The following is a 13,703-nucleotide window of genomic DNA, read 5'->3' as shown; positions in this document are numbered from 1 at the left end:
AGATAAGTTATTTGGTTTCCTCCTACACGAACCTTAGACTGCTATACATACACTACACAATACATAAATACCTAGACATATGACTATGGTAGGGATTAGATTGTGAGCCCATCTGAAGGACAGTTAAGTGACAAGACAATATACTCTGTACAGAGCTGCGGAAGATGTTGGAACTATATAAATACTGATAATACTATTACAGTGTAGTCCATTATATATTTCCAGTCTCATTTGAATACAAAAGTAGGTAACACTTCAAAAACAAAACTGTAAACAAGGTATTAAGGTGAGCTAGTGCTGACTAGTTCAGCACTGCCCTGTTAGTCTCACCACTTCTGCTACCATTTTCTGCACAGCATTGGTTTAGGACAGCTCGAAGCAGCTAGATCTAGCATGCACTGGCCTGGTACTAGCTAAAAGGATAGTGATGCGCCTAAAGGAAAGGAGTCCTAGGTGATATTTTCACATCTTGTCAAAAAAGCCTTTGCCAAAAGCAAGTAGGAACATAATTGATAATGTTTAACCTATTTTTTTATACTTTTTTTAATTGCAGAGTGCTGAAAATTTATGTAACAAGCTCTGGCAGCTAATATAGACACCTCTCAACGTAACCAAAGATGGAAAAGCTGAGCCTTGGCCTCTTACCTTCTTCCTCTTCAATTGAGGCAGGAATGTCTCGGTTTGAACGTAGAATCCTTGACAGGCCACGGGAAAGGGTTGAAAATAAGCCACGATGGGAAAATCCACTTTGTTCTGAATCCAAAGAGCGCATTCTCTTCAAGGATGGGTGCACATAATGGCTTCTCCAGGAAGCTGGACCTGCCGGTTCAGAGGATGACCGTTCGAATGTCACCCTTCTTACTTGTTCCTGCAGAGGTCTTGCTGTCTCGTTTAATCCCCAGGACCTTGCATCACCAGGACTATGAGCACGAATACCCCGTGTGTAGATAAACTCAGGACAGTGCTGACTGGACACTGGCTGATGCAGATGCTCTCTGGAGCCTCTTTTGGCACCGAGTTTGGAAACAGACTGGCTTCTTTGTCTTGAAAGGCCTTTCCCAAAAAATGAACGTCCAAAAAATGACCGCTTGCCCTTCACGCGGTAATGCCAGCGATAGCTGTGTAATCCCTCATTCTCGTCCTTGCTTTCCTCTCCGACTGGTGCTGACATGGATCGTCCAACCAGAACAGGATGTGACTGTCTTTTTCTTAATTGACTTATCCTCTCCATATCATGAGAAGTGTATTCGTACTCAACAACCTTTCAAGACCACAAAAATGATTTAATGGCACCAAAAATAAAAGCCCATCTCAGAGCCAAAGCAGTAAAACAACTGGACGTCTACATGAGACTTGTGGCAGCCAGCACAAGGAGTAAAACCACGGGCACCTATCTTCTGCGCTGAACCCACACGGTCTGTTGTCACTGGGGAAACACCAGCCTCCTTAAGAACCATCACTTCCTGAGCAAACCTTTTCTGCAAAAGGTCTGCAGGAAATGACTATAAAGAAAATTGCAGAACCACCGACAGTCATGCAAAACCCAGCTCAGTTATGCCTTATGTGAAATAAAAAAAAAGCATAGAAAACAGCATTCAAGCTCTAAACCTAAGCTAAAATTAACCTAATTTTTTTTTCCACAGAGACGTGTGAAAACGAAAGGTTAAAATAACACCGACTGAAGTCAAACAAAAAGTCAACAATACACAGGCACATTTGCAGGTGGTGTGAACAATGTGATCAGCAGATCATATCACTTGTAATTGTGCCTTTGTATTATTATACTTTTTGGTGTAAAAAAAACAACAATATGCACACATACAAACAATATGTACACACACACACACACACACACACACACACACACACACAGAGTCAAAGAGCCTTCCTCAACACCCATTTGCCACTAATGGAGAATATTACTCATTGTAAGTCTAGCAATATACCACCCTAACAATTTAAAATGTATAATTTCAGACTTAACTGACTGATTGAATGATCGGCTTGCTACTCGTCTGGTAACTATCCTGATAGACGATAAATGTTTAAGGAAATGGTGCGTGTGTACACAGCTGAAATCACGCTCCATTGGGAACTTAAAATGCATAAACATGCACAATCTGTGTCGCCCGTAGTGATGAGGATTTTATTGCTCGGGGGACATGGCAAGGAATGATCGCTATACAAACACGCTATCCAGCTACAGGCGAGCGCCGTCCTCTCTTCAATGGAGAAGAGAGGATCATGGTTGCAGACAGTGACAATGATCCCATAGGGATACATTAGGAACAGCGCTTGGCTGATTGCTGGTGATCAGCAAAGCACTGAAGAGCACCCAAGTGTGAGCCAGCCCCCAAGGTGAGTATGAGGATAATGCACTCATCTGCTGATTGGACACTTGTAAACACACAAGATTCCTGGCCAAGATGGTGCTGAACAACCACTTTGGCTAAGTTCCCTCTAGCATTTGTACAAAGCTTTCAGTCAGTACCATCAATTACCTGATCCTCATTAGTATAGGGCAGTGACCAGTGGCATAGCGAAGGAGCAATGAGCCCCAGTTCAAGTTTTACATTGGGCCCCCCCAAGAACTCTATACATAATTTATACAGCGCACCAAAACCTTCTAAAGACAACCACGGTGTCAGAGGGGCAAGAAGAGGATGGGGAACAGTTTGTTAGTGATCACTACCATTCAAAGTATCTATAGAAGTGATTATTACCAGCACAGGACCAATAGAGAGCTAATACTATGCTTGAAGGAGAGCCCCTCGGGTCCTCTCTGGCCCAATGGCCCTGATGCAGCCGCAACCTCAGCATCTCCTATTGCTATGCAGCTGGTAGTAACCATAATGCAAGCTCAGTGCAAAACCAACCATCAGCCGGGTTGTACGGAGCTTGACCTGCAAGCAAGTGGCTGATTCATCCCTTGTCCATCCACACTGTGATGTCACTTTCCGCCCATCTTCCCGTTTGCAAGCACGAATGGATGGGCAGACCAAGAGAAGCTGTGCAGGTGTGGCATCCCGATGAGGGAAGAGAGGGATGGAGTCAGCCACTGGATCCAGGTCAAGCTCTGTGACCTCAGGCTGCTGGTTAATGTGCACAAAGCTTGCACTGGAGGATATTACACTAAAAAACATGTGGTAACTATTGGCACCGGCAGAACAGTCTGTACTTTATGTGAGTTCCTCACCTATTACAGTAACCTAGTTGGATTCAACTATCATCAGTACTCTATTCGTATTTATGGTTCTCCAAATTCTACATTTAGCGGCACTCGCTATCACTTTTCTTTTTTAGGTTGTTGACCGCACTTCTCCTTGTGTGAAAGTAACCATCATGTGTTTAACCTCACTGACACACACTATATCATCCCTATACAAGAAAGAACTGGGCATGCAAATTTATCTCAAAGCTCAAGGGAGTAATGTCCAATTTGTTGGATTACTCATCATATTAAATTCTTTGAACACTGGCCATCGCCAAGACTTTTAGTATTATGTCTCACACAAGCATAAAACTATAATGGTTAAAAAACACACAAAATATAATCACGGATTCTGCAGTAATCTAAAATAACTGGGCCTTATGTTAAAAGTACTTTTAGAAAGACAGGATTAGACTGGGTGGATATCCACAAACATTCAATACATAGGCAGCCCTATTTTAAATACAGTACATGTAAATACATACAAAATAAGTAGTGTTTCTTCCAGAGTAAAATGCATTATAAATTACTTTTCTCCTATGTTGCTGTTACTTACAGTAGTTAGTAGAAATCAGACAGAACTGACCGGTTTTTGACTAGTTTATCTCCTCAGGGGGGGATTCTCAGTATTACAAAAGCAGTCCCTGGAGAGGATCCATACAAAGATGCAGGCCACCCCAAACCCCCTCCCCCCACACGTTTTCACACTATACTGACAGATGGACTGAAAAAATGCCATTCACGAAGTGCTTTTGAAAATAAAACCCTGAGAAACCCTCATGAGGAGATGGACTAGTCCAAAACCTGTTGATTTTGCCAGATTTCTACTACCTACTGTAAGTGACAGCAACACAGGAAAAAAAGTAATTTATTGCACATTTTACTCTGGGAGAATTGTACTTTTTATTTATGTGTGTTTTCATGTATTTAACATTTTACAATTTTTAGCCACAGTGGTCCTCTAAAGGACAACTGAAGAGAGAGGTGTATGGAGGCGGCCATATTTATTTATTTTTAAACAATACCAGTTGCCTAGCAGTCCTGCTGATGTATTTGGCTGCAGTAGTGTCTGAATTACACCAGAAACGAGCATGCAGATAATCTTGTCAGATCTGACAATGTCAGAAACACCTGATCTGCTGCATGCTGGTTCAGGGTCTATGGCTAAAAGTATTAGAGGTAGAAGATAGCCAGGCAACTGGTACTGCTTAAAAGCAAATAAATATGGCAGCCTACACATACCTCTCGCTTCAATTGTCCTTAAAGAGGTTTGTTCTTTAGTGTATTGCAGGGATAGCGAACTCCTGTCCTCAAGGGCTGAGGTCCTCACACATTTTTGGCACAGCAGAAATGATTTGATGGACTGAATCAGGAAAGATGTGGTTCATCAAGTAGACCACACTTCTGCATTTCTCAGTCCATCCTACACACTGGCATGGATATGGTTCCCAGGGACTGGTTTGACACCTGATGAAGGGCTGAAGCCCACAACATGCACAGGGTTTCAGCCAGTGGTGTGCCTCCTGCATACTATAATACTACTACTATTTGGAACGATGGAGGCGTTATGTTTATAAAACATAACATTTGCTTAGGAACACTTGTGCATGAAAGATATGAGTGAGCTATCCTCACAATGACAATTCCATACATTCCTTTCGTTTTTGCACATCTCAAGCTGTTTTGAGAAGATAACTGTTATTTAAATTGTTACACGCTGACGTTTGACACTGCTGGCCCGTATAACCTTGCTGCCACCGTCTAATGTAAAAATCCAAGAAAACTTTGAGGACCTATTCACACTAGAAAATCGGCAAAACTGTAGCGCTTAGAAATGAGTGCAGTAAAATCACTGTACACTCTTGAAATTCCCAATGATTGCGATCAGCGCTTGTTTAAGCACTGTACTGCAATCGCTCGAGAATTACGGCAAAATGCTGCGATTGCCATTAATTGCGAAATGCCTGCAATTGCGGCAGTGATATCACTCTCATTAGGGTTACTATTGCACTAGCGCTTAGAAAAAAGCGCTAGCGATTTGGAATTAGCGGGAATCACCTGCTAATCACTGTAGTGAGAACGGGTCCTGAAGTGGCAGGCTCTACAAGCAGTGGCGCTATGATTAATATTTGGCATCAAATTCAACAATTGGCAAATCAATGTAAACAAGCTTTTCTTCATCTATAATTGCTAGCGATTGTTTTAAGACACCTGAAATAAGGTTGTTCATGTAACGATTTTTGATTAGTAATTGCGCCAGATAAAAGACTGCCTGATTTTTGAGTTGTGGTGCAATGCCATGCTCCTCACGCAAAATGACAAACATATGACCCTGCGGCAGAGTGCGTTGACAGGGTCCCATAAATAGCTCCGCCCCCACTCAGGGACGTACTCCCTGCAAGACAGGAAATACACAGGGATTCCCGGTCTGCGCAAGCGTGGTGCGACCCACTGTGCTCCGTCATTTACACTTCCTGTGTTTCTCACTGACTTCCATTACCCCAAGCACCATGCATTAAGCACGGTGTTTACGGTAACGTGCTTCAGGCTCTGCGGTGGGAAGAACACATTTCTGCCAGGACGAGGTAAGTGTAAAAGGCCCCATTGACTTGCATTGCTGTTGCGTTACCTTGCAGTAAAACAGGGCAATACAAAGCACACTTGCAATGCAAGTGTGAAAGGGACCTCAAGCAGCCAAATCAATCTAAATCGAGTAGTATTTCTTCAAGAGATACCTAGACAGTCTAAGCAATATTAAATTCTTTCCCCGGAAATGTGAGAAGAAAAACAAATAAAATGTGTAAACAGAAACGTTATTCTTCCTCATCCAGTAAAACACTGTAGAGTTGACCGTAAATTGCTTCAGCCAATGAAAGATGATATCCCAAAAGGAGTCCACTAAAGGACAATACAACTGGTGATATGTACACATATCCAATTTTGTGGCAATACTAGAATAAGAAGAAAAAAGAGAAAGGATACTTCAGCTTTGGAATAGTTTTTTTCCAATTAACTACAGCTGAGCACAGATGATTGCCTTGACATCACCACATCCCCTATAGCCACTATAAAGCAACATTAGTTAATAATTAGATACACTCAGGAAACACTCCATTCCGTTCATCTCCAGCCAAACAGAACTGAAGCAACTGATGAAATTACTGCAGCCTTTTACCACTGAAAGCCTGACCACACCAACAGACCTGCGTCACAATGGATGAACGCTCTGTACATATAATACCAGCGCCACTGTCTATTATTAGCGGCTTCCTGTAAAGCATTAAAATGTTCTGACCGCTGAAGGAGAGAAACTGATAACCGTATTTTCAAATAATTTTCAGCAATGCAAGCAAAATGACAGATGGATGCTAGGCTGATACTGCAACACTTTCATGTTTCTCTTTTTTTCAATAAATAAGTTTAGCAACTACCCTTGCAGCTAAACCTATAGGGGATTTCACATTTCCCCTAGAAGTTCTGCAGCCAACTGGCAATCACTATACTGGGCAAGCTGCTGCTTAGAATTAATTCCATACAAGGACCAGTAGTCCCAATGCAATAAGTGGCAGAAAGTGACAATAGAAAAAGAGTGAGGATTCAGCTTTTGCCTCATACACACATATGAGGACTGTCGCATGCAGTGGTCAGGACTTGATCCCTGGGGTGAGGGGTCGGGGGCAAGCGTTGCACAGACTCATCACTAAAAGGACACATACAGGGAGTTTTTTTTTATAAATCTACTTATCTGGGGCTTCCTCCAGCCCCTGGTAGCCGATATGTCCCTCGCCGCAGCCCTGCTTCCAGTCGGTGTCCCCTGGTCCACTCCGTTACAGATGCAGACCGGCATCTACTGCACAGAACATTCCAGACCACCTAAGTGCGTCCATGAGCGGCTCTCGCGCAGGGGACCCCGGGCCACCGGCTGAAAGCGGAGCTGCGGCGAGGGCACAGGAGGGCTGCCAGGGGCTGGAGGAAGCCCCCAGGAAATAAATCTTTTATTATTTTCCTCGGAGCTTCTCTTTAAATCTACTGACACATCTGTAACTATTGAGAGGGGAAGGAGGGCCAACACACGGCGCATGGCAGAGCATCTTCAGGTGAGACGAGTAAAAGAAAAATGCGCTCGGGAATTGGCTGAGCGTCACTTAGGTCCGGCATGCTGGATCTTTAGGAAACATCAGGGGCTTCTTTACACACGCTTGGTTCTTGCCAAACCGGTACTTTAAGGCTGCCTCAGTCAAGATTAATCCAGCGTGTGTACATGGCTTTAGAGAGTAGCTCAACTAGAAGGGCAATAGTCCTGCCACTGGAGCTTCAGTTGTGCTGACTAAGCATGCATGGTCCTGTCCGCGCACTCTCCACAATCGTGCTGGGAGAATCTGCGCAGTGGCAGTTCTAAAAAGAATGAACAGCATATGCACAGAACGCTCTCAGCGATGGGAGCACGATTATGGCGCACGTGTGGTTGGGCCTGGGCATGCACAGTGGAGCTCCAGACCCCCAGAATGTCAGCGATGCCAGCAGGAAAATGGAGTGGACCCAGAGGACACAGTTGGAGCTGCCGGACTATGGGGGCTGAAAGAATCCATAGGCAAGTCAAAATCCACTTGAGATGTGCTTTAAAAGGAAATAAATGTCAGCCTCCACAGGTTTCTCACCTCGGGTTCCCTTGATAGCACTGAAAGGGAACGGAGCACATTCTCTTTCACTGGAATCTCTCCTGACATAGAAGCTGCCATGTCCCCCCCTCACCTTCTCACATTCCTCATTTACAGAAGTCAGAGATGCTATCTTGACACATTGACACACACAGTGTCTTTGAAGAAACAGTCCTAATTACTCACCCCCTCTGTTGATGAAAAGGTATTGTTTACCTATTGGTAATTAGCTCAATAAAACAATTAGGTTCCTGAAAGCTCTGCGGATGGGGGGCGGTCGGGGGACGGTCCGGCAGGCCTGCTGAAACAGGCTAATAAAAGTACTTTGAATGTAAAATACAAGGTAAAATGAAAGTTTATTTTAATAATGAAACAGATTGTCGGCATGCATTTTTCATGTGCTATAGAAATGTCCTGAGTGATAAAAAAGGTGCTCAGTTCACTTGAAGGCAGAGGACCAACCAGCAGGACAGCCAAACCTTCAGAGCTTCAACAACTGGTATCCTCGGTTCCTTGTTATTCATAAAAGAAAATGTGAATGACTTGAAAATTGCTGTATTCTGCTTTTAGGTATATTTTATACAGCTTCCAAATTTTTCGGGAGATGGGGGATTTATTTTTTTTGTTTCTCTATTTGTAAAACTGGGCATGAAGGATTAAAGACACTGAAATAAAATCACATGTAATACAACACTCCAAGTCAACAAATAAAGTATAATTGCCATAAAAAAAGCTAATCTGTCTACTTATTCTTCTTTACTAAGCTGTATTTTTCTTTAATGGAAGTGTAGAAGGTTTTATAGGCAGTCGGCCCAAACCAGCCAGTTCTCCTCTCCCTGCAGGCTTGAGCTGGGCTGGCAGGGAAGACCTCTTGGTAAATACATAAGCGAGGTTACAGATGAGCTCACGATGCCAGCATTTAATTGGATACATTTATAACATGTCAGATTATCGTGTGGCCTGCACAGCTCCCCAAATCACGTTAATTGCCGTCAGCAAATGTTCACACGATAAGGGGCACAGAAGCTTCTGGGAGGGATTTCATTTATATCATTCAAGTCACTGCTGCTGAACGTTTTATTGAAATTAAAACGGATGGCGGAGTTTGCCTGTTTGCAAGCGTGGAGGTCATGAGACAGCAGAGATCTGTTTCATTATATATTGTGATCATTCTAGACAATGCCCAGAAGGCATGAAATACGCAGCCGACCAATATCACTGCAGAGAGGAGTAACTGAATGGGAATAAAGAGGACTACAAAGAGAAGAGAACTCCAAGCTGATGTATGGAGACACCCTGGAGCTCGCCTAGGCTAGCTTCACAGTGGTCAGTTGCGTTATGAGTGTAAACGTCAATGAAGACTGGACAGACACAAACTTATGCGATAATGCAATGCACAGTTTTCTCCTAGGTGATATTTTCCAACTTGTTAATAAAGTGCCTTTTAAATTACCATCCAGCAAAAACAATACTCAAAATAATTTTGATAGTACTTTGTCACCTTCTTTGTGGTACTTTTTCTATTGCAAAGTGCTGAAAAGTTCATCCAAATTGAAAATGAACAATTGCCTATCTCCTTGGTATCTCCTTGGAGAAAACTCAGGTGAAAAAGTGAATTGCATATGGCCCAATGAATTGTATGGGTAGTACGGGTAAAATATTAGTAGTAAAGAAAAGAGTCTCATATTGTTTTCCAGTACAGGAATAATTTTTTAAAAAAACTTCTGTTATCTATGCAAAGAGCTACTCTGAGCTATTCTACCCAGTCAAATACAGTTCTGTTTTCTGAAGCACTTAAATGGCTAAGAAATAGTGAGAGACAGCTTTAGATAAGGTTTTACTGCAGGAAAGGGTCATTATTTCTGCTTGTTTGAGCGTGTGATTTTAAAACTGCAACTGTGACAGAATGATGCAATGTTATAAAGAAAGCGCTATATAACTGTAAAACTACTAATATTATATTCTTTATCTGCACTACACATACAATTCAATATATCATAAGTTATTTTTTGTCTAAGTTTGCTTTAATTCAAATCCTGCATGCAGCAAGTTAGTATAATGCGATATGTTACAACGCAGTACTGTGAACAGGCCCATAGAATTGGGCAGCGAGTTCACATGCAGAATTATTCTGCGAAATGACAGAGAAAAAATTCCTGTAACAGCAGCACCACTGCAATGTTGTAGGAACCTGAATAAATCAAGGACCTAAAATGTATAAAATATCAAAAAGAGGTAATTTTATTTACGGTTAATCAAGAGACATAACATCCTTAAAGGGAACCTGAACTGAGTAAAATTATTCAAAATAAACACATGATGTAGCTGCAAATGAATATTACATACTTACCTCGCCATCAATTCCTCTCAGAAGCTCACCATTTTCTTCTTACAGTGATCCCTTCCAGTTCTGACAAGATTTTGTCAGAACTGAAATATAGCAGTTGTTTTCAGTTATATATATCAGCTGCTGTCAGTTACAACTTAATGTACAAGGTAATGTCTAGGTTTCCCTATGGCTCAAGTGGGTGATATTACAGTTTAACAGTGTGCAGACCAGGAAGCTGCTATAGGGTAGAGACCCTTTTCAAAATGGAGGGCAAAGAATTCCATTGATCACAGTGAACAAACAGGACGCAGGAGAGGAGAAAGAGTGATGAGCAGAATACATGGGAGGCAAGTATGACCTGTGTATGTTTGTTTTGACTTTTTATTTTTAGTTCAGTTTCTCTTTAAACACATTTAAAAAACAAAAAGGGACCCAGAAAAGTTCATACCAATTGATACATACAGTTGTATTAAATTATATGAAAAAGCAGACCTCTCCAGCAGGGGTTAATAATAAACCCACTACAGAAGTATAACCCAGGTCATACAGTCCCTCAGTAACAGTGACAATACGTTAAGTGTGAGTAGTTCATGGTGTAGTTAGTGGCAATCCTACCTAATAATCTACAAGTGTCCCTGCATCCTGTCCCTGTGTCAGTGGTTTTGTGCTACTGCGCATGTCCTTCACTGACAGCCGTTGAGACAGGACGCAGGACGGGCCAGGTTTTTAAACGGGCTTAGGTCTCTAGTATAGTATAAACATTTTGTGTACAACAACAATGTGCCTCTTATGCTTTTAGCCAAATACCTTGAACTGCCATGCAGACCACACAAATCTGACTGGATTAGCCACATGCTTATATCAAACACAGAGGCGCCAAAAGGATAACACAATCTTTGAATAAAAAATAGTGGTAGAGGTACTAACCTCCCCATAGAAGATTCAACAAGATAAACTTTTTGTGGTGCTACGCTTCCTTAGATAACGGATTTGAATCTTCTATGGGTAGGCGAGTACTTCTTCCCCTAATTTTATTAAAAATGGTTTTATCCCTTTGTCGCCTCTGTGTTTCTGATATAAGTATCACTAATCCACCTTTAGTGGAGGGGTCTACCCCCTCTTCTTCCTGCCTACAGAGAGCAGCATCTTAATCTACCCGCAGCGGACGGGTCATGTTCCCCTACTGCCTTTTAAAGTGGTTGCTTCCCGGCAACCTACCTTTGTGAATATATCTTACATTATTTTCTTTTTACCATATTGGACAAAAATGCTACACTATAGTGGACTCTCGATTTCTCTATTTTTTTTTTAGCCACATGCTTGTTTCAGGTGTGTGATCCAGACACTTCTGACCAGAAAGATCAGCAGGATGCCAGGTAACGGTTATTGTTTAAAAAGAAATAAATATGGCAACTTCCATATACCCTTCACTGTCCAAAGAAACAGGCACACAATACTGCCTAAATACTGTATAAACCAAATGCCTTTAACATGTCTAATTAAGAAAAAAGGTTACTGCCGTGAAGGCCGGGTGCACTTGAAATAAATAGGGTTAATGATTGGATATATAGAGAAACAAAAGGGAGAAGTGAAATTCACCACAAAAAAAAAAGTCCTGAACAACAACAATGTGAAAGACTGTATAAAACAAAGCACAAAGAAGTGACTACAAACAAAGTCAAAAGTAAATGTTTAGTGACTTTAGTTCCCTTTAAACTTTCACTAGAAAAACAACCATAGCAATCAAATGAGTGAGTATAGGCTAAAGGTCCCCTTTCCTAATTCCAGTAAATGTCCTCACAAGGGTTCATTTATAGGAACTAGCTCAGAGGACCGTACGGTGCTGGTCACAGATTCTAGTGGCTAGATTTCTACTGCAGGTTCAAAAATGATCAACAGTGATAGTTACCAAGGGCTGTTTCTAGGCATAGGCAACCCAGGCAAATACCTGGAGAGTCACCTGGAGGAGGGAGCACCACAGAAATACACTTAACACAATATGCTTCATAGGATTTTTATACACAACTGCCAGTCCCATTGAGGAAGGGATGAGATGGTAATTAGTACACTCAAATTGTAGCAGTTTTATTTTTGGTCTCTATTGACTAACAACTCTACTGGATTTACAGGACATTATTCCAATATATAAATATCCAAGCTTTAAATAAACATCATCATATTTTTTATAAAGTAGCTATACACACTTGCAACAATTATGCGAAGGGTTTGCAATGTGCATTCAATTAGTTTGGGCCAATGTAGTTACTTTGGGCCAAGTACCTAGCCTGGTAATCTGTGTATTTTATAGAACTATCATTGGAAACTATATAGTCATTTATCTGTATTTACCCTATCAATTTATTACAGGTGGCTGAAAAAACGAATGTAGGCTCTTCCTACTCAGAAGATTGGGGCAGGCAAAAGATGCCTTGTTTGGGGTGCCAAATTGGCCAGTAATGTCCCTGTAGTTAGCAGTGCCAGACGGGCAGCCAGTTTACAAGTGGTAATCCTTGCCAAATGGCACAATCCTCTGCCACCGCCTGTGTATTGATGCTAGCTAGAGGTGATGGATTGTGTAAATATGTCATCTTATGCCTTCAAGGCTTACTTTGTTAGCTGTTTATTAGTCAGCCTCCATAATGGAAGAGTCATACGTAAGAAGTGGCACTAACCTTCCTGTCACACTGTAAACTTAGATCAGCACATCAAGACATTCCTCTCAGCCTTCACACTCTCCTCACTCTCTTTATCACTGTGTGAAGCCTGTCAATATCTGCAGTTACGGGTCTATAATACACCGTTTCATTGTCTTCAACTCCTGCACACCAGCTACAATTCACAAATTCACAGCAGTATAGGAGTCTTTATACTGGCTGCTGAAATAAGAAAAAAACGGTCACCATGATGGTTAGCAAAGCTGACATCCTTTTTTTTTTTTTTTTTTTTTTTAGACACAAAGCATTATTGCGCTTTTCTCCTGGCAGTGTTATGGTAGCCACTAATGATCCAATCTTTTTCATCTAATCTTACCAAATCTATGTAGTATAAGGGTAAATTGAGTGAATATACTGAATGGATACTTCAGGCAGTTACCTTATATTACACAGAAATGGTAAGATTGGATGAAAAAGATTGGATCATTAGTGGCCACCTTTAAGGAGTCTTGCTCAAGGTCTCCTTACTGACGAGGTGCTGGCTTACTGAACAGAAAGAGCAGAGATTCAAACCCAGGTCTCCTGTGTCAGAGGCAGAAGCAGAACTCTTAACCATTACACAATCCAGCCAGGTCTGCTAAATCAACTTACAACATTATAACTAACTTGAGGCATTAAAGGACAACTGCAGCAAGAGGGATATGGAGGCTGCCATATTTATTTCCTTTTAAACAATAGCAGTTGCCTGGCAGCCCTGCTGGTCTATTTGGCTGCAGTAATGTCTAAATCACACCAGAAACAAGCATGCAGATAATCTTGTCAGATCTGACAATAATGTCAGAAACACCTGA

General features: G+C 41.7%; 1 protein-coding gene across 5 annotated transcripts in view; it reads right to left on the bottom strand.

Annotated features, from left to right (window-relative positions):
* RASAL2 (RAS protein activator like 2) overlaps window positions 1-13,703 on the bottom strand; it is a 476,310-nt gene that overhangs the window by 302,536 nt on the left and 160,071 nt on the right. The window contains exon 1 of one of the 5 annotated variants that reach the window (XM_068239652.1): window positions 646-1,035. The exons of the other annotated variants lie outside the window; for them this stretch is intronic. Coding sequence (XP_068095753.1) covers window positions 646-772 — 127 coding nt within the window. The 5' untranslated portion in view covers window positions 773-1,035. Of the gene's footprint in view, window positions 1-645; window positions 1,036-13,703 lie in introns of those variants that run through there. 5 annotated transcript variants of the gene reach the window in all.

This window comes from Hyperolius riggenbachi, chromosome 6 (assembly GCF_040937935.1).
Source record: "Hyperolius riggenbachi isolate aHypRig1 chromosome 6, aHypRig1.pri, whole genome shotgun sequence".
Taxonomy (NCBI): Eukaryota; Metazoa; Chordata; class Amphibia; order Anura; family Hyperoliidae; genus Hyperolius; species Hyperolius riggenbachi.
This window is presented reverse-complemented; position numbering and strand designations above follow the sequence as displayed.